A 25,810-nucleotide genomic window follows, 5' to 3' on the forward strand; every position below is an offset into this window, starting at 1 on the left:
TAACCTGGCTTCAGAGATACAATGCTATCGACAAGAGAAATACATATTGCTTCACTTTTCTTGGCATGCATGTCAGAGGTATAGATCTAGAGATCCTTGTCTTGTGATCCTTAATGAAAAGAATCACAATGTGGATCTTTACCATGTTCTGTGTCCAGTGAATCTTTGAAAATCACTCCTGATGCTTTGCAAATATCTTGTAGTCTTTTTCAGTACTCTGGGATTTTAGAAAAAAAGTCTCTCCTTGTGTATTTATTAAAGAAATGAGGATGCTTATACTGAAGTCATTTGTTCTTCTTAATTTGGAGAAGTTTGGCACATCTTATTTTGCAAAGGCATATTCATTCATCTGTCCTGAACAACTGGAAGGAACAGTTCAAATTTGTTACTGTTTTGTTCTTATTCTTAGATTCAAGCTGTTTATATCCTTTGTTTTTTTTCACTCTGACTTGCTAGTTGCTCTGGTAATGAAGAACTTATTACTGTTGAGTGCCAGCTGCAAAGTAGCTCACCACCATGACCTGCCATCCTCTCTTTTTATGGAATACTTGGGATTTATTGTGTATTTATCCTAATAAACTCTTGTTTCCTGCAGGACTTAATGTGCAGACTTTAATCATGTTGACCGAGAATGTTTGGTAAAACATTTATAATGCATACCCTACAATACAACTTCAAAAACTTTCTACTGAGATGTTGAGAAATCTCTATTTTATTTGCCAAAGTATTTCTTCAAACTCAGTGTGTGATTTCAATACTGTCTCTCTTTTGGGTTTTTTTTCTCATTAAGTGAAATGATGAACTATTGCTGTTGGATAATCTTCTCTCCCTCTCTGCATTCTGCTAATATTTTGTTAAATCCCCATCCCACTGAGACACCAGGTACCTTTCTCATTGTGATTAGGAATTAGAGGCGGCAATGATTAGGAGAGAGAAAGGAAAATCTGTGATTGAGCAAACTTCAAACAGCAACTTTCAAAGTTCAAAGTAATTTTTAATATCAGAATATATATATACATATATAGAGGCAGGTGAGTGTAGTTATCCCCTTTTGTGACATATAGTAACTATAACAGGATTAACGAAAGATCAACTAAAGTGTAAAAGACAACAAACTGTGCAAATGCAAATATAAATAAATAGTAATAAATAACGAGAGCATGAAATGACAAGATAAAGAGTCCTTAAAGTGAGATCATTTGTTGTGGGAACATCTCAATGAATGTGCAGTTGAGTTAGTTATCCCCTTTTGTTCAGGAGCCTGATGGTTAAGAGGTAGTAGCTGCTTTTGAACCTGGTGTGTGAGTCCTGAGGCTCTTGTACCATCTACCTGATGGCAGCAACGAGGAATGCTTTAGGATTTGAAGAGAACTTTTTCATTCCAGCTCAATATTTAGTTGAGTAATGTAAGTTTTTACCGATGGCCTCCGTCAGACTCTTAAGTGACTGCCTTTAAATCATGTGTTCACCACATTTTGCTGAACACAGCTGCTCAGCATCAGTTGTGTTTAGGACAGGCCAGTTTTGTATTAAGGGGTTTCCAATTGGTAGTAATCTCTTTATCTTCATTTGAAAGAGGCTGAACAATTTTGGAGGTGCACGCAACAAACAACTCTTTTCTTGCCATCATTGGAAGCCCCAAACATACTGCCTGGTGGAGTTTGAGTATGTTTTGTCTTTGAAAAGTGTCCAATTCAGCACAAATTTTATGTGTCGATAGTTGCTTCTAAAAATATAAATATGGTCCCTTAATTTAAAACAATTTATTTCTGAAATATTGTGCATATAAATGAGTATTAGCTTTTTTTTAATGTACTCCAACCTGTGAGTGCCCTATTCCACCACAGTACTATATGTTGAAAGTGCTTAAAAAAAATTCTTCCTCTCACTGGGCCTTCAATCCATCATATTGAGTATAAAATATAATCAAAATAGAATTTATTTTAAACTTAGGAGGAATTGGTTTTCAGTGCTGATGAAAGATACAAATAGTGCTGAATATTTGTATTGCTTTAAATTCTTTCTCCTCCCTTTGGTAATTGAAAATGTTGCTATGCCTCTCTTTACTGATCTTTGTTTTAAAAAATGGGGGGGGGGGGTGGAATTCATTAAAATATGTTCTTCATTTACAGAAGTCTGTAGCAGGTGAAAGTAAGTCTCAGGCTCAGCTGTGCTGCAGATGTTCGGGAATTTACATTAGTAATTTTTCTTCCTTCCTTTTATTCGCCCACACATAGACAAATCCAGCAGCAGTATAAACAAGCGGCAGAAACTTTACCAAGAATTCCTCAGTTCTATTGACCAAACAGGGGAGCTGCTGGGCTTGCTTGAGGAGGATGATGCTGATGAAGTCAAACAGGAGCGACTGGAGGTAGGTGGAGCAAAGGGATTAACCTTGCCGGAGTTAGTCTGTTCACATTGATAAGTTCTGATGTTTTGAAATGTATCAACATCTGTTTTTCTGACATTTTGTTTGAGTAGAATGAGCACATTACCAATTGAACTAGGCATGTGTTTTCCCTGGCATCTTGATTCCACACTTCATTTAAAAAAAAGTAATAATATTTTTTATTTTTTACTGTGAGTTTGCCAGTGGACTTGCACTTTACTGAGTGCTTTCTGAAGTTAAGGCTATGTTCACAGAAGAAATTGTTTCGTTGACATCCAAGGGTCGCACTGCTGGATGACCCCGGGATGCTGGGAAAATAAATATTCAAATATGTTTCTTATATGTGTATGGCTTTGAAAGTGCGATTTTCCCAGCTTAGCTACCGGTTATTATTTAAAATTTTGTTGATGTGCAGTGAAAGGAGTTCTTTCAATAGCAGTGCTCTTCAGTCAGTTTCATGTCTGAAGATGTGTCCTGAGAGTATTGGCAACTATGGCTGCAATAATGTTAGCTTATTCAGTTAGCTGGAATCAAAAGCTCCTCTGTAATGTGCTTGGATTCTGATTACTTTGGTGAATAATTGTGCTGGCTTATTGTCCATTCCCATACAGCAGGCTGCTTCAAGTGAAGCAGCTCTTATTGTCCACATGCACAATTATCTTATTACGTTCATGTGGAGGTTTGTATCGGTGTGACAGCACAATGTTAGAATGGATGAAGAGACCTGTAGTTGTCAGATGGATTAAAATCTGCACGGCTGGATATATTTAATTCATTCTAATTTGTAACATGAGATGGAAAGAACAACCAGAAGACAGCAGAAGAGAGCCAGGAGAAATGCAGCCATCGTTGCCATCACTACCCCCAGCACTACCACATATACATGTCCCCCCTGCAATAGAACTTGTGGGTCCAGGATAGGACTGTATAGTCATGAAAGATCTCACCGTTAAAGGGGTGGATGTTGTCATCGGATTCCAATGGACAACAGAAGAGAAGAGAATTTGTAACATAAGATCTATCACTCACAAGTCTGTCCTTCAGCCTCAATGTCAATGAATATATTCTGCTCTTTGAAAGCTTCTTTTACAGTATTTTCTACCATTGTTAAGGAGTTGAGCAAGAATTCACTCAGAGGGTATCTTCTGAATTATGAAATCACAATAATGCCTTAGAAATTTCATTGGTGATTAATTAACTTCCCAGAAAACTTTTGCCAGTTTATTACTGCTGAGCGATTAACATTCGCACGTCTGTAAGAATCGATGTGCTTAAGAGATATCAACCAGGTTCAGAGCCAAAGTGAATTCTGGTGGCCGCAGGCCGCGGCTGCAGAGTCAGTTCAGCCCAGGTTTCAAAGGTACATTTAATGTCAGAGAAATGTATACAATACACATCCTGAAATGCTTTTTCTTTGCAGCCATCCACAAAAGCAGAGGATTGCCCCAAAGAATAAACGACAGTTAACTGTTCGAACCCCGGAGTCCCCCCAAGCTCCCCTCCCTCCCACGCGTGAGCGGCAGCAAGCAACAACCCCTCCTCACCCCACCGCCAAAAAAAAGCATCGGCACCTGCCACCGTGAGCAAAACAACAGCAAAGACACAGACTTGCAGTCACCCCAAAGATTCAGTATTTCATCCAGTATTCGACATACCACAGGCTCTCTCTCTCTCCCTAATAAGGGAGAAAGAGGTGTCTCCGTTTCCCCAGAGGCAAGTAAATCCTCCCACAGTATTGAGCTGAGCACTGATTTGTCATCTGTTCTTGGCCTCAACTCTTTTAATCTGGCTCAATGTTAATCGGCCCAACATCTGTTCATTATCTGCTATCCGCTCGGGTCCCACTCCTTCAATCCGAGCCCCAAGTCCATTTCAGCAATGGCCATACCTGCAGTCTTTAGAGTCCAGTTCACCGAACATTTCAGGACACCACAAAGACACCAGGTCATACCGACAGTTCAAAAGGACAGCTCAGAGCAGGGAATTACAAGATGCAGATTGTAGTGGATGTAGTCCTACAGATTTCATTAAATCGTTAGTAGTTTTGTTTGCTGCTTGCAAAGTATCGCCATCTTCACTTCAGATCTTATTACAGTCTTAGTCCAAAAATGGACAGATGTGCTGATCAGAGGTGAAGGGAGTTTGACACTAAGGCAGCATTTGATCAAGTTTAGCATCAGAAGCAAGGGCTGCATTTGAGTCAACGGGAACTGGGGAACCCTCTGCTGGTTGAAATCATACCCAGCATAAGAAAAGTTGTTTGTGGTGATTTCGAAGTCAACCATCTCAACATCAGGGTATGTCTGCTGGAATTCCTCCGGGTAGTGTCCTAGATGGAGCCTTCTTCAGTTGTTTCATTAGTGACCTTCATTCAATCATAGGTTCAAAAACGAGAACATTTCTTGATGATAGCAATATTCAACAGTGTCTGTGCCTCCTCAGATAATGAAGCAGTCCACACCCGTACGCAGCAATATCGGAATGATATCCAGGCCCAGGTTGGAGATAGCAAGTAGCATTCAAACTACAGTGCCAGACAATGCAATATCCAACAGAGAAAATCCAGCTATTGTCTCTTGTTATTTAATGGCATTACCATCACTGAATCCCTCATTATCAATATCCTGGGGGTTACCATTGACCAGAAACTGAACTCGAGTAGCCATATACCCAGATCAAAGGCTGGGAATCCTGCAATGAGTAACCAACTTCCTAATGCCCCTAAATCTGAATGAGGTCAAGAACCTTAACAGCAACCAGACACAGCAGCCCACTTGATAGGCAGCCTTTCCGTAATCATTCTCCTACTCCACCACTGACACACAGTGGCGGCAGTTTGTACCATCTACAATATGAACTGCAGCATCTCAACAAACCTTCTATGCACATGACATCTACCAGCAAGAGGGTCAAGGGCAGCAAAAGCATAGGAACATCAACACCCGGTAGTTGCGTTCCTAGCCACACGCTGTCCTGACGTGGAAGAATATCACCGCTGAATTCTGTTGGCTCTCAGGAGTTCGTAGACACGATCTCCGCACTGCTCAGAGCCTGAGAACCAGTAGAATTCAAGGATCAACTGAACAGGTAACCAATCAGGAAGCCAATGAGGCAAGCAAACAGGAGCCCATATTAACGTGAGCACTCCCAGAAAGAAAACCAACAACTGCGCACTGAAGATGTCATCTCAACTGGTGATGAAACATCTGCAACCTAATTGTCAAGCTTGGTGAACACCACAGCAACAAAAAATCACCATTCCTTGACCATCTCTGAGTCAAAGTCGTGGATCTTAACAGCATTGTGATATTTACCCACACCTTAGAACAGGGTTACTCAACTGGTATTCCTTGGAACCCTGGGTTTCTGTGAGGTATGGTGATTTAAAAAAATAAACATTGTTTTTCAAACCTCACTTGATGCGCGATGCTAGTGCTCGCAGTGGTGGCCGTGACTGAGCAACTCCATTAGCAATCTCGTTCGATGTCCTTCAGCCTCGTATGGCAGTGTGTAGTAGGACCATGTTTATTTGTTTGGGTTTGTTCTCAGTTTTTTTGACGTGAGATGGGGAGGCAGTTGATAATTGGTGAGTGCTGTATCGCACGGAGGGGAGGACAGTAGGCTGATGAGAAGAGTGAAGTACATTTTCTGAGCATTGAATGAACTCGCCTACCTTGGGCTGTCACATCAGCCTCTCCCTCCTGAATTACCTCCCACAACATCCACTTGCACGCCACTGACTGACTTAGGAGCGAACAAATTTTACTGGTGTAGAAAAACATTGGAAGGAAATCTCTATGAGCCATGGCTCAGCTGCTGGCCTACCACTTTGTTGTTGTAAATGTTGCAAAATTCTCTGAGGATATAACAAAACACATTGATGAAGGTAGCACAGTGGATGTAGTGAATATGGTTTTTAGTACGGCATTTGATAAGGTTCCCCTTGCAAGGCTCTTTCAGAAAGCAAGGAAGAATGGGATTCACGGAGACCTTGCTTTGTGGATCCAGAATTGGCTTGCCCGCAGAAGGCAAAGGGTGGGTTTGTATTCTACAAGTAGGTCGGTGAACAGTGGGGTTCCACAGGGATCTGTTCTGGGACCCTTCCTCTTTGTGATTTTTATAAATGACCTAGATGAGAATGTAGAAAGGTGGATTAGTAAGTTTACTGATGACACAAAGGTTGGTGGTGTTGAGTATAGTCTGGAGGGTTGTCAGCTGTTATAGCGTGACATCAACAGGATGCAGAACTGGGCTAAGAAGTGGCAGATGGGCTTCGACCCAGGTAAGTGTGAAGTGGTTCATTTTGTTAGGTCAAATTTGAAGACAGAATATGATATTAATGGTAAGACTCTTGGCAGTGTGGAGGACCTGAGAGATCTTGAGGTCTTGGTCCATAGGACACTCAAAGCTGCTGCACAGGTTGACGGTGTTGTTAAGAAGGCCTATGGTGTGTTAGCATTCAACAACTATGGGATTGAGTTCAAGAGCCATGAGGTAATGTTTCAGCTATATAAGACCTTAGTCAGACCCCACTTGGAGTACTGTGTTCAGTTCTGGTCACCTCATTACAGGAAGGATGTGGATACTATAGAGAGAGTGCAGAGGAGATTTACAAGGATGTTGCCTGGATTGGAGGGTGTACCTTATGAGTATAGGTTGAGTGAACTTGGCCTTTTCTCCTTGGAGTGACAGAGGATGAGTGGTGATCTGATAGAGGTGTATGATATGATGAGGGGTATTAATCATGTAGATAGCCAGAGGCTTTTTCCCAGGGCTGAAATGGCTAACACAATGGGGTGTACTTTTATGGTGCTTGGAAATAGGTACCGAGTAGATGTTGGGATAAGTTTTTTACACAGAGGGTGGTAGGTGTGTGGAATGCATTGTTGGCGGTGGTGATGGAAGTGGATACAATAGGGTCTTTTAAGAGTCTCTTAAATAAATACATGGAGCTTAGAAAAATAGAAAGCTATGCACTAGGGAAGTTCTAGGCAGTTTCTAGAGTACGTTACATGGTTCGCACAACATTGTGCCAAAAGGCCTGTAATGTGCTGTAGATTTCTATGGTCTATGTTCTAAAAGGTGGATTATGTAAGTTAAAAATGTTTCATAAAGTTTTTGTATTTTTTTTGTGGTTTTCTCATTTAGTTATTATGATGTCAGTCTTTTTTATATTTTCTTAACCCCTTTTTTACAGATATGTCTGACAGTGCAGTGAAAAAACAAGCACAGGTTTCACATGCTAGGCCTATATTTGAGCCTGATCATGTCACTTAGGAAGAAAATGTTTTTTTTCAAAGTCTTGTATAAAATGGTATCTTAGGCTATATTTTCATTCAGATTGCTTTGGCTTATGGTTTTTAGTATCTTCACTACTCAGCATTGTCAACAATTTTCATGTTGTAAATAGTATTAATTAAAATCAATTTACAAGCTTTATTTAAATCTGGCTAAAGGTTCATTCATTTTTCAAACAAGCATTGACAATTATTTTTGGATTATTATACCTACAAGTTACTGATCATGCTAATATACCTTGAGCTGTAGATATAATTTTTTTTTATGCAGGGGTTCCATGAGACCTGAAAATTATTTCAAGGGTTCCTTCAGGGCAAAAAGGTTAAGAAAGCTGTCTTAGAGACTGCAGTTACTCAAGTAGGCAGCTCACCATCCCCTTCCTGAGGATGGGCAAGTACATACGCTTGCATTGCATGAATAAAGAAAGTTTTATGAGCAAACTGAAACCAACTTATACTTGTTCATTTTATTCTTGCAAATCTTGAAAGATTCATGTACACCACATCCAATCACTTATTAACACACCTACCTTTCCTTTGCAAGAAAATGTAATACAGCAAACTGGTAGAAGATCCTACTGTGCCAAGAAGCTGCTTGTTTTGAAGCAAACTTGAGCTAGATTGCCATAATATGACAAGCAGAGGATCCAAGATAATTGGAGACAATGAAACACTCAATTTGATTCTGTTTCACATACACAACAAGCACATGTCACATATAAATATGCCCCTTTCATCTGTCCCTTTCCATGACCATGCATATGCCTTTCCTATTTCAAATGACCTAGGAATACCAGCTGACCAGGGCACAACTGATGAGCCTGTAGAATCAGAGGAGTGACCATGTCTGTGTAGCCCACACCCTTATTCATCATCCCAGTGACGGTAATTGTACACAGCAGAGGGTGAGTATCTAGAGGTGTTTGTGCACGGCGTTCGCCAGGCAGGAGTGAATTGCTGAAGAGAGGATTAAGTTCATGATCCTAGTTCTCAGAGGTTGAAGTCATTTACCAGTTTGGCTGTAAGCTCAAGTAAAGAGCACAGTGAGATAACCTTCAGAGGAAGGCTTGATAAGGATACAGGGACAGCTCTGAAGAGATCCTTCAGCCCATTCAGTCTGCGCCACCTATCAGCTACCCATTTACACTAATTCATCGACTTTGTTAAGTCCTTCCACATTCTCGTCAGTTCTCTCAGATTGCCTCCACTCCCTTTTACATGAGGGGTAATTCGCAGTCACCAATTAACCTACATGCCCATACATTTTAAGGATCTGTAATCTGTGTAACTACTAGCTTGGCTATAAGGGGACTGCTGCGTGGAGCAGTAAGACAAGAAAGGCATCTGGAACATTTGCACTACTGGAATGCAGAAGTGTTCCTTTAGTATTTTGTGTTGGCTAGAATTAACACGTGCTTGATTTTTGCCTTAATGATTAGAGTACAGAGCAACAGTCTACCTACACAACGAATAATTGGTCCTGTCCTGGGCCCAGCACTTAGATACAATCATAAGAAGAGCACAGACGCATCTTTACTTTCTAAGGAAGACTGGCTTGTTACCAGACACTAAACACTGTGTGTGTGTGTGTGTGTGTGTGTACACTGTAATGTAAATCTCTTCCACAGATGCATTCTTGAAAGTATATTGACTGGTTGCATCATGGTTTGGTAGGGTAATTTAAATGCATAGAATTGTAACAAGCTGCAGAGTGATACATTGCCCTATACATCATGGGCACGTCCCTCCCCACAATTGGCACTGCCTCAAAAAAGCAGCGTCTGTCATCAAAGATCCAGCCATACCACCTTTTTGCAGCTGCCATCGAGCTGCTACCCTCCAACCATGTGGTTCTTAAACCAGTCAGAAAAAAAACTCTTCATTACTGTAGTTTAGCAACAGTGTGAACACTTCCCACTCAATTTTTTTTTTTACTAATTGTGTCCTTTCTTGTAAAAATTGTGTATAATTTATATTTCATTCATGCTTTTATTGTGAATGTTGCTTGTATGGCGCTATGTGCCTGTGATGGTATTGCAAGTGAGTTTTTCCATTCCATTCGCGCATATATGCATATGGCAGTAAACTCGACTTTGATCCAGGGCCCTGGATTATCAACCCAGAAACATAAATTCAAATCCCTCTGTGGATATTTTAAATCCAGTTTAATAATGTAACTTAATAAAATAATCATTAGTAATGATGACTGGAAAACAGCTGGATTGTTATAAACCCATCTGGTTCACTGAAGTCCTGCAGGAGAGGAAATTTATCATCTATAACCAGCCCAGCCTCAATGGATTGCTGAGTCAACCAATGTAGTTGACTCTTAAATGCCCATTGAATGCAAACTTGTGGGTCTTAAGATAGATAAGTCCCCTGGTCCTGATGGAATGCATCCCAGAAAAGGCAGAAGTTATTGTAGATGCTTTGGTGATAATTTACCAAAATCCTCTGGACTCTGGGCAGGTCCCAGCAGATTAGAGGATGGTGAATGTGATGCCATTGTTCAAAAAAAGATGTAAGCAAAAGGTAGGTAACTATATGCCAGTTAATTTAACATCTGTAGTTGGGCAAATGCTTGAAGCTATCATAAAAAAAGAAATAGTGAGGCATCTGGAAAGAAATGCATCCATCAGGCAGATGCAGCATGGTTTTAGCAAAGATGGGTCCTGTTTGACAAACTTACTGGAGTTCTTTGAGGATATAATGAGTGTAATGGATAGAGGGGAAGAAATGGACAATATTTACTTGGATTTCCAGAAGGTGTTCGATAAAGTGCTGCATAAAAGACTTGTCCATAAGATAAGGATGCATAGAGTTGGGGCTGGTGTATTGGCAAGGGTAGAGGATTGACTGACTAATAAAAAACAGAGAGTTGGGATACATGGGTGTTACTCTGGTTGGCAATCAGTGGTGAGTGGTATGCCACAGGCGTCAGTGCTGGGCCCAATGTTGTTCATGATATACATTAACGATCTGGAAGAGGGGACCGAGTGCAGTGTATCTAATTTTGCTGATGACACTAAATTGAATGAAAAAGCAAATTGTGCAGAAGATACAGGGAGTTGCAGAGATATAGATTAGGTTAAGTGAATGAGCAGGGGTCTGGCAGATGGAGTACAATGTTGGTAAATGCAAGGTCATCCACTTTGTAAGGAAAAATGGAAGAGCAGATTATTATTTAAGTAGTAAAAAATTCCAGCATGCTGCTGTGCAGAGGGGCTTGGGAGTGCTTGTGCATGAATAATAAAAGGTGGGTTTGCATGTGCAGCAGGCTATCAAGAAGACAAATGGAATATTGGCATTCATTGCTAGAGGGATTGAATTTAAGAGAAGGGAGGTGTTGCAACTCTACAGGGTACTGGTGAGGCCGCACCTGGAGTACTGTGTGTAGTTCTGGTCTCCTTATTTAAGGAAGTATAAATTAGCTTTGGAGGCGGTGCAGAGGAGGTTCACCAGGTTGATTCCAGAGATGAGGGGGTTGGACTATGAGGAGAGATTGTATTGCCTGGGACTGTACTCGCTGGAATTCAGAAGAATGAGAGAAGATCTTATAGAAACCTATAAAATTATGAAAGGGATGGTTAAAATAGAGGCAGGAAAGTTGTTTCCACTGTTAGGTAAGACTAGAACTTTAGGACATGGCCTCAAGATTCAGGGGAGTAGATTCAGGGTGAGATGAGGAGGAACTGCTTTTCCCAGAGAGCGGTGAATCTGTGGAATTCTGTGCTCAATGAAGCAGTAAATATATTCAAGACAAGGTTGGATAGATTTTTGCATAGTAGGGGAATTAAGGGTTATGGGGAAAAGGCAGGTAGGTGGAGATGAGTCCATGGTCAGATCAGCCATGATCTTATTGAATGGTGGAGTAGGCTCGATGGGCCAGATGGCTGACTGCTGCTCCTATTTCTTATGTTCTTATTGGCCTGGTAAACAAAGTGTACCATGATGCAACATTGGAAAAAAACTATGCATTGAATACAAACAAGATTTTAAAAAAACCTTTGCATCATCCTGTTTCTAAATATCTCTGGGCTGGAGAACTGTCCCTCCAAATTGTCACTCAATCGCCTGATGTAGTTGTACTCACAGAACCGTACCTGCCCTTTGCCTTCCCTCCCCCCTACTTTCCATTTTCCATTGGGATCGCACCCTACACACCTCCCTTGACCAATTGTCTTTCCCCACTGATCTCCTTCCTGGCACTTATCGTTGCAAGTGGAACAAGTGCCACACCTGCCCCTACAGCTCCTCCCTCTCTACCATTCAGGGCCCCAAACAGTCCTTCCAGGTGAGGCAACACTTCACCTGTGAGTTTGTTGGGGTCATCCACTGTATCCAGTGTTCCTGGTGTGGCCTGTTAAACCCAATGTAGATTGGGAGACCACTTCACTGAGCAATATTGTTCCACCTGCCAGAAAAAGTGGGATCTCCTGGTGGCCACCCACTTCAATTCTATTTCCCATTCCCATTCCAACATGTCAGTCCATGGCTTCCACCACTGTCACGATAGGCCAAGCTCAGGCTGGAGGAGCGACACTTATATTGGTTCTGGGTAGTCTCCAACTTAACGGCATGAACATTGTTTTCTCGAGCTTCAGGTAATTGCCCCCTTCACGATTACCATTCCTGTTTCCCCTTCTCACCTTATCTCCTTACCTGCCCATCACCTCCCTCTGGTGCTCTCCCCCTTCCCTTTTTTCCATGGCCTTCTGTGCTCCTCTATCAGATTTCCCCCTTCTCCTGCCCTTTATCTCTTTCCCCCATCAGCTTTCCAGCTCTTTACTTCACCCCAGCCCCTCTACAGATTTCATCTATCACCTGCCACCTTGTACTACTTCTTCCTCTCCCCCCACCTTCTTGCTCTAACTTCTCATCTTTTTTTCTAGTCCTGCGGAAGGGTCTCGACCTGAAACGTCGACTGTTTACTCTTTTTCATGGACGCTGTCTGGCCTGCTGAGTTCCTCCAGCATTTTGCGTGTGTTGCTTGGATTTCTAGCATCTGCAGATTTGTGTTGGTGTTCTTTTATTGTTGCTGGCCTAAATCCTGAATCCTTTCTAACAGCATTGTAGTGGTACCTGCATCAGGGGACCATGATGGACAGCAATGCCCAGAACTTGGAAAACAAATAAATAAATAAAAAGATGATACCTACATACATCTGTAACAGGAGTGGCAATGCTGAGATTTTATCACTATGGGAAATGTGTTTTTCCATCACTGATGTAATGGAAAATTCACATTGAGGAAATATGTATTATTCAGTAAACTTAAAAGGTGAAACTGATATCATTCACTGGAATGACACTTAATCCTTCCTTGGGAGAAATTCAACTCTGCTTGCACTGCATTATTAGAATGTAGATAGAGTTGTAAAAAATTCAATCTTTTAAACCTATTTAATAACCATTTTATAAAGTAATTTTACGAATAAGCAGGTATTTAAGATAGAAACAAGAATGACATTGTTACCTTAACGTTTATCTTTTTTGCATATTCATATGGTGCAGATTCAGTTCATTTACAGAATAAGAATGTGACTAACAAGATCAGGAATGGTCTAGAAGAAGGGAATCCGGTTTGAATATTGTAAAATAGATTATTTCGGTAATTAAATTTGGTGATGTCCCAGAAAACCGGATAATAACTAAAGTTATTCCATTGTTCAGGAATGGTAACAGAGAATGAAAATCAGGAAATTGTAAGCTAGTTACTCTGTGATCTGTGTGGCAGATTATTGGTGAAGGTTCTTGGGGATAAGATGTACTTTCATCTGGAAAAACATGCACATTAGGGCAAGTTGGCACAACTTTGTGCAGGGACGATTCTGTCTCACAGGTTTTTTAAGATAGTTAAAAACGAGTAATGATGGGAGTGCAGTAGATGCTGTCTATGCAGAATTTAGTAAAGCATTTGACAAGGTCCTTCGTGCTAGGTTGGTCAGAAGATTAAGTCGCGTGGGATTCCCAGTGCAATAATAAATTGGATACAAAATTGACCTGGTCATAGAAGACATAAGGTAAGGATGGAAGGGTATTTCTCTGAGTGGAGGTCTCTCATAAGTGGTATTCTGCAAAGATCAATGCCTAAACTTTATGTATATACGTATAGTATATTGGTGGTCTGATACGAAGTTTGCAGAGACCAATATTGATGTATAAGGATGAAAGTTGTCGAAGGGTACAGTAGACTGTAGATCAATAAGAAATTAGAGGAGAAATGGGAGATGGTTCAGGGTACTGAGTATAAAAGTTTGCAAGTTATGTTGCAGCTATATAAAACTTTGAAGGGTCATGCCCCGAAATCTCAACTATTTATTCATTTCCATGGATGCTGCTTGACCTGCTGAGCTCCTCCAACATTTCAAAGGTTCATTTATTATGATATACGGCTCTGAGATCCTTCTTCACTCGGTAGCCATGAAACTATGAAAGAAAAGAAAGGCAGCATGGTCATCAACTCCTGAGTCCCATTTTATGTGTGTTGCTCCGGATTTCCAGCATCTGCAGAACTTCTTGTGTGTATAAAGCTTTAGTTAGGATTATTGGACATTTGGACTATTGTGAATGGTTCTGGTTGCCACGTTTTAGGAAGGATGTGGAGGCTTTCAAAAGAGTAGAGATTCAAGCAGAATGTTGACTGGATTGGAGATTATTAGCTATGAGGAGAGGTTAGTCAAACTTGTTTTTACTGTAGTGACAGGAGCTGAGGGATGTGCTGATAAAGGTATATAAAATTACTAGAGGTATGGACAGAATAGTTTTTTTCCTTAGGTGAAAATCTCAACTAGTAGAGAGCATAGGTTTAAGGTAAGAAGAAGAACATTTGTCAATGTAGGCGTCAGTTTTTTTTTTGCAGAGATGGTTCTAGGTGCTTGGAACACACTGCACACTGGCAGAGGAGGTGGTAGTAGCAGATACCATAGCAATATCTGAGTCTTTTAGACAGGCGCATGAACATGCAGGGAATGGAGAGATACAGACCAAATGTAAGCAGATGGGATTAGTTAGACCGGTATCATGGTTGGCACAGACGTGTTGGGCCAAAGGGTTTATTCCTGTATTTTACTCTTACATGTTTAGGCCACAGCAATAATTTTGTAGCTTCAAAATAATAATGCAATTTATCTTCTATCCCAGAGAGCTGAGCGCCAAACTCGAACGATGGATTCATCGCAGTATGCAGAGTACTGTGAGAGCCGCCAGCTGAGTTTTGGTGAGTACAATCTGATTTTAGTAAGCAGATTTGGAGATTATTATATTACAGGTACAGTGGATTCTAGTTATTAATTGGGACACATCAGGACCAATTATTTTGGCTCAATTAGCCAGCTGCCCCAATTAGCTGAAGCTTCATGGAAATAGATTTTTAAAAAAGTATAAAAAAGACAAATTGAGTAACATGTTATGTATTTAAATGCAAATACAGAACAAGTTAGAACACAACCAATAGTACTACAGTACTATAAAACTGAATTAGTTCCTAACAGTAATCGACCAAAATTCATCCAGTGCAACAATGAAGAAAGTCAGCGCAGACATCTAGTGCAAATAATGACTGCCTTCGGACAATGCTGTCAAAGAATGCATCCTCCCAATACATTCAATACCTTCAAATTCTCGGTGGTTTCCAACTTGTTCAAGTAGTGAAATAGTTTCATTTATACTCCAGGCCATTTCTGGCACCTCCAAGCCTGAATGCTTGAAACTGCAGTGAGCAAAACAGTTCAAAAATCGGCTTACTGCTCATTCCTCATCAATTATCACTGACAAAAATCACTGCTCTTTGAACACACACATGCAACTGACATTTAAAAAAAAATGATTGCTCTAAGCATGGTGTAGTGTGTAACAGCCAAACAAGTGTACCCGACTGACACTACCCAGAACCTGTTCGGCAACAGTCTCCTGCATAGTGTCCCAAATAAACGAAGGGAATTATGGTGATTTTCTCAATTAGATTTTGCTGTTTAACAGTTGTCCCAAATAAGCGGCTGCCCCAATTAACTAATAGCTCAAGTAACCGGAATCCACTGTACTGCCTTATTCACACTTTTTATGTGATAAAGTAAGTACTCCTCCTTGAAGATATCTTGGATACTACGGAGGCTAGTACCAAAGATAGAGCTGACTAATTACAACTTTCTGTAGCATCTTTCAATCCTGTGTAGTAGGCAGTAGTTCCCCCCCCCCCCAACACTAGACAGTGATGCAACCTGTCAGAATGATGGTACATCTGTAGAACTTTGAGTGTTTCCTCAAATGTCCTCAAACTCCCAAAGAAATATAGCTGCTGTCTGGCCTTCCCTCTATATATATATAGGTATATATGTGTGTTTGTGTGTGTGTATATACACACACACACACACACACACACACACACACACACACACAATATACATACGTGGGTGTACCCTGCCAATATAATTAAAGTAAAATAAGACAAGCACATGCAACTAATGCTAATTGAAAACATGCAGTTCTGTGCAAAGTCTTGGGTGTGTGTGTGTGTGTGTGTGTGTGTGTGTGTGTGTGAGTGCATATATAAACACACACACATAGAGAGAGAGAGAGCCCGTGAGCTAGGGTAGCTAAGACGTTTGCACAATATGTAATTATTTTATGTATTGTGCTGTACTGCTGCCACTAAAGCAAAACAAGTTTCATGATATATGTGAGTGATGATAAACCTCATTCTGATATGGGTCTCTATTGTGAACTGAGTGTGAGAAGACGGTGGAGAGAGGGTCATCATGGTTAAGAAAAGGGAAATAGATAGGGGAGAAAGTGGGAAGCACCAGAAAGACATTCTGTACGCCACTACCCCACCCCTAGTAATCCTCCTTTGCCACTGGTCTCACTCCCCTCCCACAGCACTACATCCTTTCAGCCTTTGTTCCCACCAGATTTGCAAACTCACTTTTGCTTCATGTTGTCAAATGCAGTACTGTGCAAAAATCTTAGGCACCCTAACTAAGTGCCTAAGACTTTCGCACAGTACTGTATGTGTGTATGTGTATGTCTGTATATGTATTCATGTGTGTATGCATATATATATCTGCATGTATATATAGAGTTATAGAAACTTACAGCACAGAAACAGGCCCACTCGGCCCATCTACCCTGTGCTTAGCCATTTAAACTGCCTATTCCCATCGGCCAGCACCAGGACCATAGCCCTTCATCCCCTTACCATCCATGTACCTATTCAAACCTCTTAAACTTTGAAATTGTGCTCGCATGCACCACTTGAGCTGGCAGATCATTCCACACTCTCAAGATCTTCTGTGAAGAAGTTTCCCCTCATGTTCCCCTTAAACTTCCCATTTTTCACCCTTAAGCCATGACCTCTGGTTGTAATCCCACCCAACCTCAGTGGAAAAAGCCTGCATTTCCCCTATCTATCTGTACCACTCATAATTTTGCCACCTCTATCAAATCTCCTCTCAGTCTTCTACGTTGTAAAAAATACAGTCCTTACCTCTTCAATCTTTTCATTAACTCAGGTCCTCCAGACCCAGCAACATCCTTGTTTTCTCTGTACTGTTTCAAACTTATTTACATCATTCCTGTAGGTAGGTGAGCAAAACTGCACAAAAAACTCCAAATAAGGCCTCACCAATGTCTTATACAACATCAACATAACATTCCATCTCCTGCCCTCAGTACTTTGACCCTAACTGCCTGTGACACCACATTCAATGAATTATGGTCCTGTATTCCCCGTATCCCTTTGTTCTACTCCACTCCTCAGTGTTCCACTGTGTAAAACCTACCTTCGGTTGGTCCTACTAAAGTGCAGCACTTCGCATTTGTCTGCATTAAATTCCATCTGCCATTTTTCAGCCCATTTTTCCAGCTGTTCCAGATCCTGCTGCAATCCATGTTAGTCTTCCTTGCTGTCCAGTACACCCCCAATACATACAGACAAACGCACACACACACACCTATCTAAATATCTCTCTCTCTCTCACTCTGTGTGTGTGTGTGTGTGTGTGTGTGTGTGTGTGTGTGTATACACACACACATACACACACACACACACGTATTTATAACTGTGGGTATGTATATGTGTGTGCATGTATGCATTGGTATACGTCTGTGTATGTTAGATGTGAAACTAATGTTATTAAGAACAGGCTTTATATTGAGCTCTACCTCGCCAACATATAATCTTCCTCCACTGAATTCAGGATTCTCCCCGGCATTATCTTAAGTTTCTGATATGACATCAATTACTGATATTAAGTTACTTTTCTACGCTCCCTACAATGCAGAATGTTTCCCGTTGCATTGCAAAGTTGAGTAATATTCTGGGGTCAAAGGAACTGGAATAAGAGATTAGTTAGTTGCAACTTGGGAAAAGGTTCATCAATTTTACATGTGCACTGGGTAAGATGTAGGTTGTTACATTACAAGTGGAGTGAGCATTTGAAGTTCTCAGTTTCGACTCTCTGCTTCCAAGAGTTTCAAGCTTTATCTTTCTCTCATTCTAGCCTAACATTTCCTTTTGTCCAAAAAGTTAATTTTTGCTAATATGTTTTGACATTGGCTTATAGAGGTGTAACCTTATGCCAAAGATGCATTAAATAACTGGGTACATTTTAAAAAATAAAATACCACAGATTATGTCAGACATTATTTCATCTTGTTTTTATGATAACATAGAGTCGTAACACAGACAGGCCATCCCTTCAGCCCATCTAGTCCAAGCTGAACCAATTAAACTGCCTACTCCCATCAACCTGCACTCGGACCACAGTCCTCCATACCCCCTGCCGTATACATACCTATTCAAACTTCTCTTAAATGTTGAAATCAAGCTTGCATGCACCACTTGTGAAGGCAGCTCATTCCTCTCTGATGACCCTCTGAAAGAAGATGTTTTCCCTCGTGTTCCCTCTTGTGGCTGTGCACAACTACGCATCAATTAAGTAGAAGCAGGCACGCAGGAGATGGCTTTAACTGGTGTGTTCACATTGCAGCAAGAGAGAGCAAGGTGCATTCATAGACAACAGCCCATGTGCAGGATCAGATCAGTACTTAGTGCTGAGAGGGAAGGGTCATTGCTCTAAAAGAAATAGATCTGTACCTCACACTTCCTCCCCCTTTAGATTAATGCTGCATAAAACTTTATATGTACAAAACATTCAATTTCCCTTTCATAATCTCATATTCCAAATAAACATGCTTTCACAACAGCAGTCCATAACTAACTTCACAGTTCTAAAGGTTCAGTCTTTTGGGTGGCGTTCTGTATCTTTCAGGATAACTCCTCTGAACCTCTGGAGTGGCATAAGATTTAGCAGGTGTCTTGTCAATGATAACTTTATCATCACACCACTGGACCTGTGGAGTAGCATCAGGTTTTCCATGTCACTTGCTGTCAGTGACTTGATCATCACTGAGAGGCAAGTCTGGTGACTGTGATGTGTCCATCTTGCTGGATGCAGTCAACTCAGTTGTGTTCCTTGGTTACATATCCAGTATCTGGTCATCATGATGTCTCCTTGTTTGATCTCCAACATCCATTGTGTACATTGATGGTCTAGTTCTAGTAGCTTTCATACTGGGTGTCCACTTATCTTCTCAGTAATCACATGCTAGAACTTCCTGTCCAATCTTGAAGCTCCTTGCTGCTTCAGTTGGCAACTGGCTGATTGTTTATTCTGTGCTTCCCTCCAGTGGTCTGGTTTCAGGAGGTCTATGCCAGTTCTCAGATTCCTGCTCATGACCAGCATTGCAGGTGTTTGACTTGTCATTGCATAAACAGAGTGCTGTAGAGAAACGTCCTCCTTTTCAATCACTTTAATAGACTTTTTGAAAGTTTGGATAAACCTTTCAGCTAACCCATTCATTTCTGGATGGTGAGGAGCTGACTTGAAATGTCCGATGCCAGTTTTCTTCATGAACAGGCAGAATTCTTCTTACGTGAATTGTGGTTCATTGTTGGGGTAAGCTGTTTCTGGTGAAGATAGTCCTCAGAGCAGAGGCAGTCTTTGCTGAGGTGGTTGACCTCGTTGGTATAATCTCCGGCCACTTTGAATAAGCATCCTCAGCAATCAGGAGCATGGAGTCAATGAATGACCCAGCAAGGTCAACACCATATATTCTGGAGGATAAGCCGACCCCCCATTTTCAAGGTTAAAAAATGACTTTTTCATGTTACCTTTGTATAAGCCGACCCCTTTTGTAGAGGTTTTTGATTTAACCAGAAAAGTTCGCAAGATCTCACATGCGGTACTCAGCTATGCCGGTTCTGGAACCTGGAAATTTTGTGAACCAGTACCTGCTAAGGCCTATACATTGTAGAATTCTAAGCGAATTCTTAATAAATAAATCAGGAAGGGAAATTTTGGAGTAAAGAATCCTCTGAAATGTAACCCCTGTGAAACCATTTAGCCCCATCGTAATCTCATTAAACATAACACAGGATAGCAGGATCAGTTTGTGCACTCAGTATTGAGTTTGCATCCACCATGTACAAAAGATTAAAATGAATGCAATATGATGCTGGTTTCAAGCTGAAGGTTGTTGATTTTGCTAAAGGACGAATAATTCTGCAGCTGTTGAGAAGTTAAGTGTAAACGAGAGAGAGAGTGAGAGAGCGGAGAAAGGCAGAGGACACGCTGAGGGAAATGCCAAAGACAAAATGTGCAAACCGCGGGAAAACATAGCAGTGGCCAGAACTGGAAGAAAATGTTTTAGAGTGGGTGAATCACCAGCGATCGTCCGGATACATGGTTACCAGAGAAATGATTCGCGTTCAAGTGTTGAAATGGAACGAAAAACACCGTGAGGTCAGCGAAAATTTCAAAGCTACGTAAAGCACCTGATTTATGAATAGACATGATCTTGTGTTGAGACAAAAAACAAAGATTGCTTAGAAAATTCCCGCGGAGGGGGGGGGGGTGTTGTTTACATTCAAGAACGTACTGGATGGACGAAGCCAGTTGCTTGAAGTGGGTTAAAGAGGTGCAGCGTCGATGTCCGGGAGGTTTCGGGAAGGAAAAGTCACTATTTATCTGGGACATGTTCAAAGCGTACTTGTCAGGTGAGACAAAAGCAGCGTTGAAAGCTGAAAACACGGACATTGCAATCATCCCTGGTGGTTTGATCTCCGTGCTCCAGCCACGAGATGTGAGTTTAAACAAACCATTCAAAGAATTCATGCATCGACAGTGGAACAAATTTGACTCAACAACAGCCAATAAATACGACCTGTCTTCCATGTATTCATTTTTCCAAAGTTGGCACCCTCTGTATAAGCTGACCCTCTAATTTTAGGACCAAAATTTAGGGCCAATTTCTCAGCTTATACACCGGAATTTACTGTATGTACTCATTGCCATGGTGACGACGGCCATTCCTATGGGTGTAACGGTGTCTGTGGGGTTGCATTTTGCATTTTGAACTTTTTGGCATCCCAAACAGCTTTTGGCCTAGTTTTCAATCTATTTATCTATTCCCAGCCACCACATGTATCTCCAGGAAAGGCTCTGCATCTTGACTGTGCCCATGTGTCCTTCATACAGATTTTCTAACACTCTGGTGTGCAGTTTGGAGGGAACCACAACCCAAGATCCACACGTCAACGTTCTTCGACATACCTACAGTTGATTTTGTCTCACTGAGCACTCTGGAAACATAGGGATACCATGAGATGGCCAACCTTGCATGGTGATTTCTTAGACTTTTGACAATGTTGGGTCATTCCTTGTTTCCCTTTGTATTTCAGAACTTGTTACTGGTCTGCCAGCATGGTGTGGGACACTTTAGCTGGGTTATAGCATGAAGACTTTTCTTCTTCAGTTGCCAGTAGTGGAAGATGTGACAATCCATCACATTGCTATGTTGTTTGTTCCCTTTGTACTCTATGTCATGAGAATGGGCTCCTAGGAACAGTGCCCAACGTTGTAACCAGGTAGCACTCATGAGTGGAATTTCCTCTCCGGGATTGAAAATGGGCACAACAGACTGGTGATCTGTCATTGGCATAAACCTTTGTCTGGAGAGGTAATGGTAGAACCTCTTTATTCCCCATACTAGACTAAGGGTCGTTCGTTCAATCTGTGTGCAGTTGCATTCTGCAGTCGTCAGTGATCTAGAAGCCAAGACAATTGGGTGTTCAGATCTATCTTTCATAATGTGTGATAAAATGGCTCCAGTGCCATAAGGGGACACGTCACGTGCCAGTCTGATGGGCAGGGATGAGTCGTCATGGGTGAGCAGTTCATCGGATGTTATTAGTCTCTTTGTTTCTTTGAATGCTTTTTCACATCTTTCTGACCATTCCCACTTTGACTCTGTCTGTAACAGTGTGTTGAATGGATGCAGCTCTGTAACAATGTTTGGGAGAAACCAGTGGTAGTAGTTTACAAGGTCCAAGTATGGCCTGAATTGTGACGCATTTTCCAGTCTGGGTGTAAGCCATGCTTGTTAATGACATGCCCACATTATGAGATTTCTTTATTGAAAAATTCACATTTCCCTTTCTTTGCATGCGGACCATACTCACTCAACCTGGTAAGCATTATATCAATGTTCTGGGGGTGTTCTTCATCATTTTTGCCAGTCGTGATGATGTCATCAAGGTAACATTGTGTTCTTGGGATATCTTGGAGCACTTCATCCATTGCTGGTTGCCAAATTGCTGGAGCTGATGAGACGCCAAAGACAAGACGATTACACTGGAACAGTCCCCTGTGTGTGTTGTTTGTGGGGAAGTTCCTGCCTGACTCCTCAATCTCCACTTGCAGATAGGCTTGTGATAAGTCAATCTCTGAAAGCCTCTCCCCGCCTGCCAAAGGTGGAAAAATGTCTTCAATTTGTCAAAGGAGATACTGCACAATACACATCACCGTATTGATGCTAACCTTGAATTCCCACATATGTAAATGGCTCCAGCATTCCCTTTCTTGATCACTGGGACAACAGGCATGGCCCAGTTGCTCTACTCAACCCTGTCGAGAATTCCAAATGCTTTCAAATTCTGAAGTTCAGCATCCACTTTAAGACGTAGTGCGTAAGGCACTGGACATTCTTTATGGAATCTTGGTGTTGTTGCTTCATTCAATTCAACTCTGGCCTTCATGCCTTTGAGTTTACCAATCCCCTTCAGAAACACCTTCTCATCAGCATTAAGCAGCTGTGCCATCTCTGGTTAGTGCTATGATTTGGGCTGCTGTTGCCTAATGATGCCTCATTGAGAGCTTTATTTGAGTGCCAGTCTAGTTGGATTTTTTTCAACCATTCATGTACAAAAAGTGCTGGCCCTGCTTTTTTCAATACATGAAGCTCAAACTGTTGTGTTTGGCCTCCTTATGTTACATTTACTTTCAGTTTGCCTCTGGGAGACACTTTTTTGCCTGCGTAGGACTTTAGCATCACTGAAGTCATCTCTAATGGTATCTTGGAAAACAGTCTGTTGTAGTCAGCCTCTGAAATTATAGACAAAGCTGATCCTGGGCCTTGTTCCATTTTCAGTTTTACACCAGACACATCTATTGTAATCCATATGATTTTGTGATCTGCTTCTGTAACAGTATACAATTCTAGGCATGGCAGCTCACTTTCGTCAGACTCTATGTTGTCTGATTCAGTTTCACATTTGGTCACTTTATGCATATTCTTAGTTTTGTGTTTGAGACTTTTCACTTGGTTGTGCTTTTCGTCTGCCTTGCACACTCTCTGTACATGACCTTGTCTGTGATACTTTCTGCAAACGTTTCTTTGAACCAACAGTCATTTGCATCATGGGAGGAGTTGCCACATCAATACAGTTTTTTTACTCCATTCAGGGACATTTTGTGCATTTCACATCCTTTTCTGTAGTTCTGCTGTGTCCTTTGTTACGATAGTGCAATGGCCAATATCCATTCTAAGCATAGGTCTTTTTCAGACAGTAGCCCGTTTTGTGTGCTTTGGCAGTGCATTCCACATACTAGCCTATCCCTTAGTGCATCAGAAGCTCCATCTCTAAAGTCACAGTACCAGGAAAGTTTGTTCAGTTCTGCAATATATTCAAAAATGCTTCCATCTTTTGACTGCTTTTGTAAAATCTAAATTTCTCAGCTATTGCCAACAGTTTAGGGCTGAAGTTATTTTGTAAAATTGTAACAGTTTTGTCATATGTCTTGCTTGCTGGCTTTTTAGGGATTATGAGGTTGCGAAAGAGACTGGACGTCTTTGTACCCATTAAGCAAAGGAGTGAAGGGGTTTTCTTTAGCTCCTTCACATTGTTCAAGTTACAACATAGTTCATCCCTCTTGATATTAGCCTTCATTAGCATCATCAAATCCATCAACTTTCCCAACTGAAGCCAGTGCCAAGTTATTTTCACTTTAAATTTGGCGCGTTTTTAGACCATAAGATCATAAGACATAGCAGAATTCGACCATTTAGCCCATTGAGTCTATTCTGCCATTCAATCCTAGCTAATCCTTTTTTCCCCTCCTCAGCCCCACTCCCTGGCCTTCTCTCCATAATATTTGATGCCATGTCCTCTATTTCACTATTAGTCATGAATCCTTCGACTTTCTTGTGCTGTTAACTCTCGCTGTTTCATCCCATAACTGTCAGCGCAGTTCAAATTATTCTCTGACATTCGTGGACACTCAGTGCCCATTTGTTCTGTCTGTGCACAACTACATATAAATTAAATAAAAGCATGCACACAGGTCATGATTTTAGCTGGTGTCTTCACGTCGTAGCAAGAGACCATAAGACATAGGAGCAGAATTAGGCCATTTGGCCCATTGAGTCTGCTCCACCATTCAATCATGGCTGATCCATATTTTTTTCTCCTCCTGAACTCCAGTTCCCAGCCTTCTCCCCATAACCTTTGATGCCATGTCCAATCAAGAACCTATCAATCTCTGCCTTAAATACACCCAACGACCTGGCCTCTATAGCTGCATGTGACAAAAAATTCCATGAATTCATCCCTCTTTGGCTAAAGAAATTTCTCTGCATCTCTGATTTGAAAGGGCTTTCCTCTATCCTGAGGCTGTGCCCTCTTATCCTAGACTCTCCAATCATGGGAAACATCCTTTCCACATCTACTCTGACTAAGTCTTTCAACAAACAAAAGGTTTCAATGAGATCCCCCTTCATCCTTCTGAATTCCAGCAAGTACAGACACAGAGCCATCAAACTTTCCTTGTATTATTACCCCTTTATTCCTGGCATCATCTTTGTGAACCTCCTCTGGACCCTCTCCAATGCCAGCACATCATCTCTAAGATGTTCTCGACACTCACGATGAGGACTCACCAGCGTCTTATAAAGCCTTGGCATCACATCCTTGCTCTTGTATTCTAGACCTCTTGAGTTAATGCTAACATGGCATTTGCCTTCCTCACCACCGACTCAAACTGCAACTTACACCTTTTTCAGGGTGTTTCTGGGTATTCTGCACAAGGACTCCTAAGTCTCTCTGCATCTCAGATCCCTGGAGTTTCTCCCCATTAAGAAAATAGTCTGCACATTTATTTCTGGTACCTAAGTGCATGACCATGCATCTTTCAAAACTGTATTTCACTTGCCACTTTCTTGCCCATTCTCCTAATCAGTCCTTCTGCCTCCTACAAGTTTCCTCAACATTATCTGTCCCTCCACCAATCTTTGTATCATCTACAAACCTGGCAACAAAGCCATCTATTCCATCATCTAAATTATTTATATACAGCATAAAAAAAAGTGGTCCCAACACTGACCCCTGCAGAACACCACTAGTCACTGGCAACCAAACAGAAAAGGATTAATTTATTCCCACTCACTGCCTCTTACCAATCAGCCAATACTCTAACTATGTTAGTAACTTTCCTGTAATACCATGGGCTCTTAACTTGGTAAGCAGCCTCATGTGTGGCACCCTGTCAAAGGCCTTCTAAAAGTCCAATTATATACCATGCACTGCATCCCCTTTATCTAATCTATGAGTAATCTCCTCGAAGTGTTCGAACAGGTTCGTCAGACAGGACTTTCCCTGTAGGAAACCATACTGACTTTGTACTACCTTGTTCTGTGTCACCAAGTACTCCATCACCTCATCCTTAACAATTGATTCTAACATCTTCCCAACCACTGAGGTCAGGCTAAGTGATCTATAATTTCCTTT

The 25,810-nt window shown here is 41.3% G+C and overlaps 1 protein-coding gene across 5 annotated transcripts in view; it reads left to right on the forward strand.

The window, feature by feature from the left end:
- Positions 1 to 25,810, forward strand: part of supt3h (SPT3 homolog, SAGA and STAGA complex component) — a 396,945-nt gene that overhangs the window by 285,984 nt on the left and 85,151 nt on the right. For all 5 annotated transcript variants that reach the window (XM_059981629.1, XM_059981630.1, XM_059981627.1 and 2 more), the window contains 2 exons: positions 2,238 to 2,371; positions 14,830 to 14,905. In XM_059981629.1, the coding sequence (XP_059837612.1) occupies positions 2,238 to 2,371; positions 14,830 to 14,905 (210 nt within the window). The remainder of the gene's footprint in view (positions 1 to 2,237; positions 2,372 to 14,829; positions 14,906 to 25,810) is intronic.

Source organism: Hypanus sabinus, chromosome 10 (genome assembly GCF_030144855.1).
Source record: "Hypanus sabinus isolate sHypSab1 chromosome 10, sHypSab1.hap1, whole genome shotgun sequence".
Taxonomy (NCBI): Eukaryota; Metazoa; Chordata; class Chondrichthyes; order Myliobatiformes; family Dasyatidae; genus Hypanus; species Hypanus sabinus.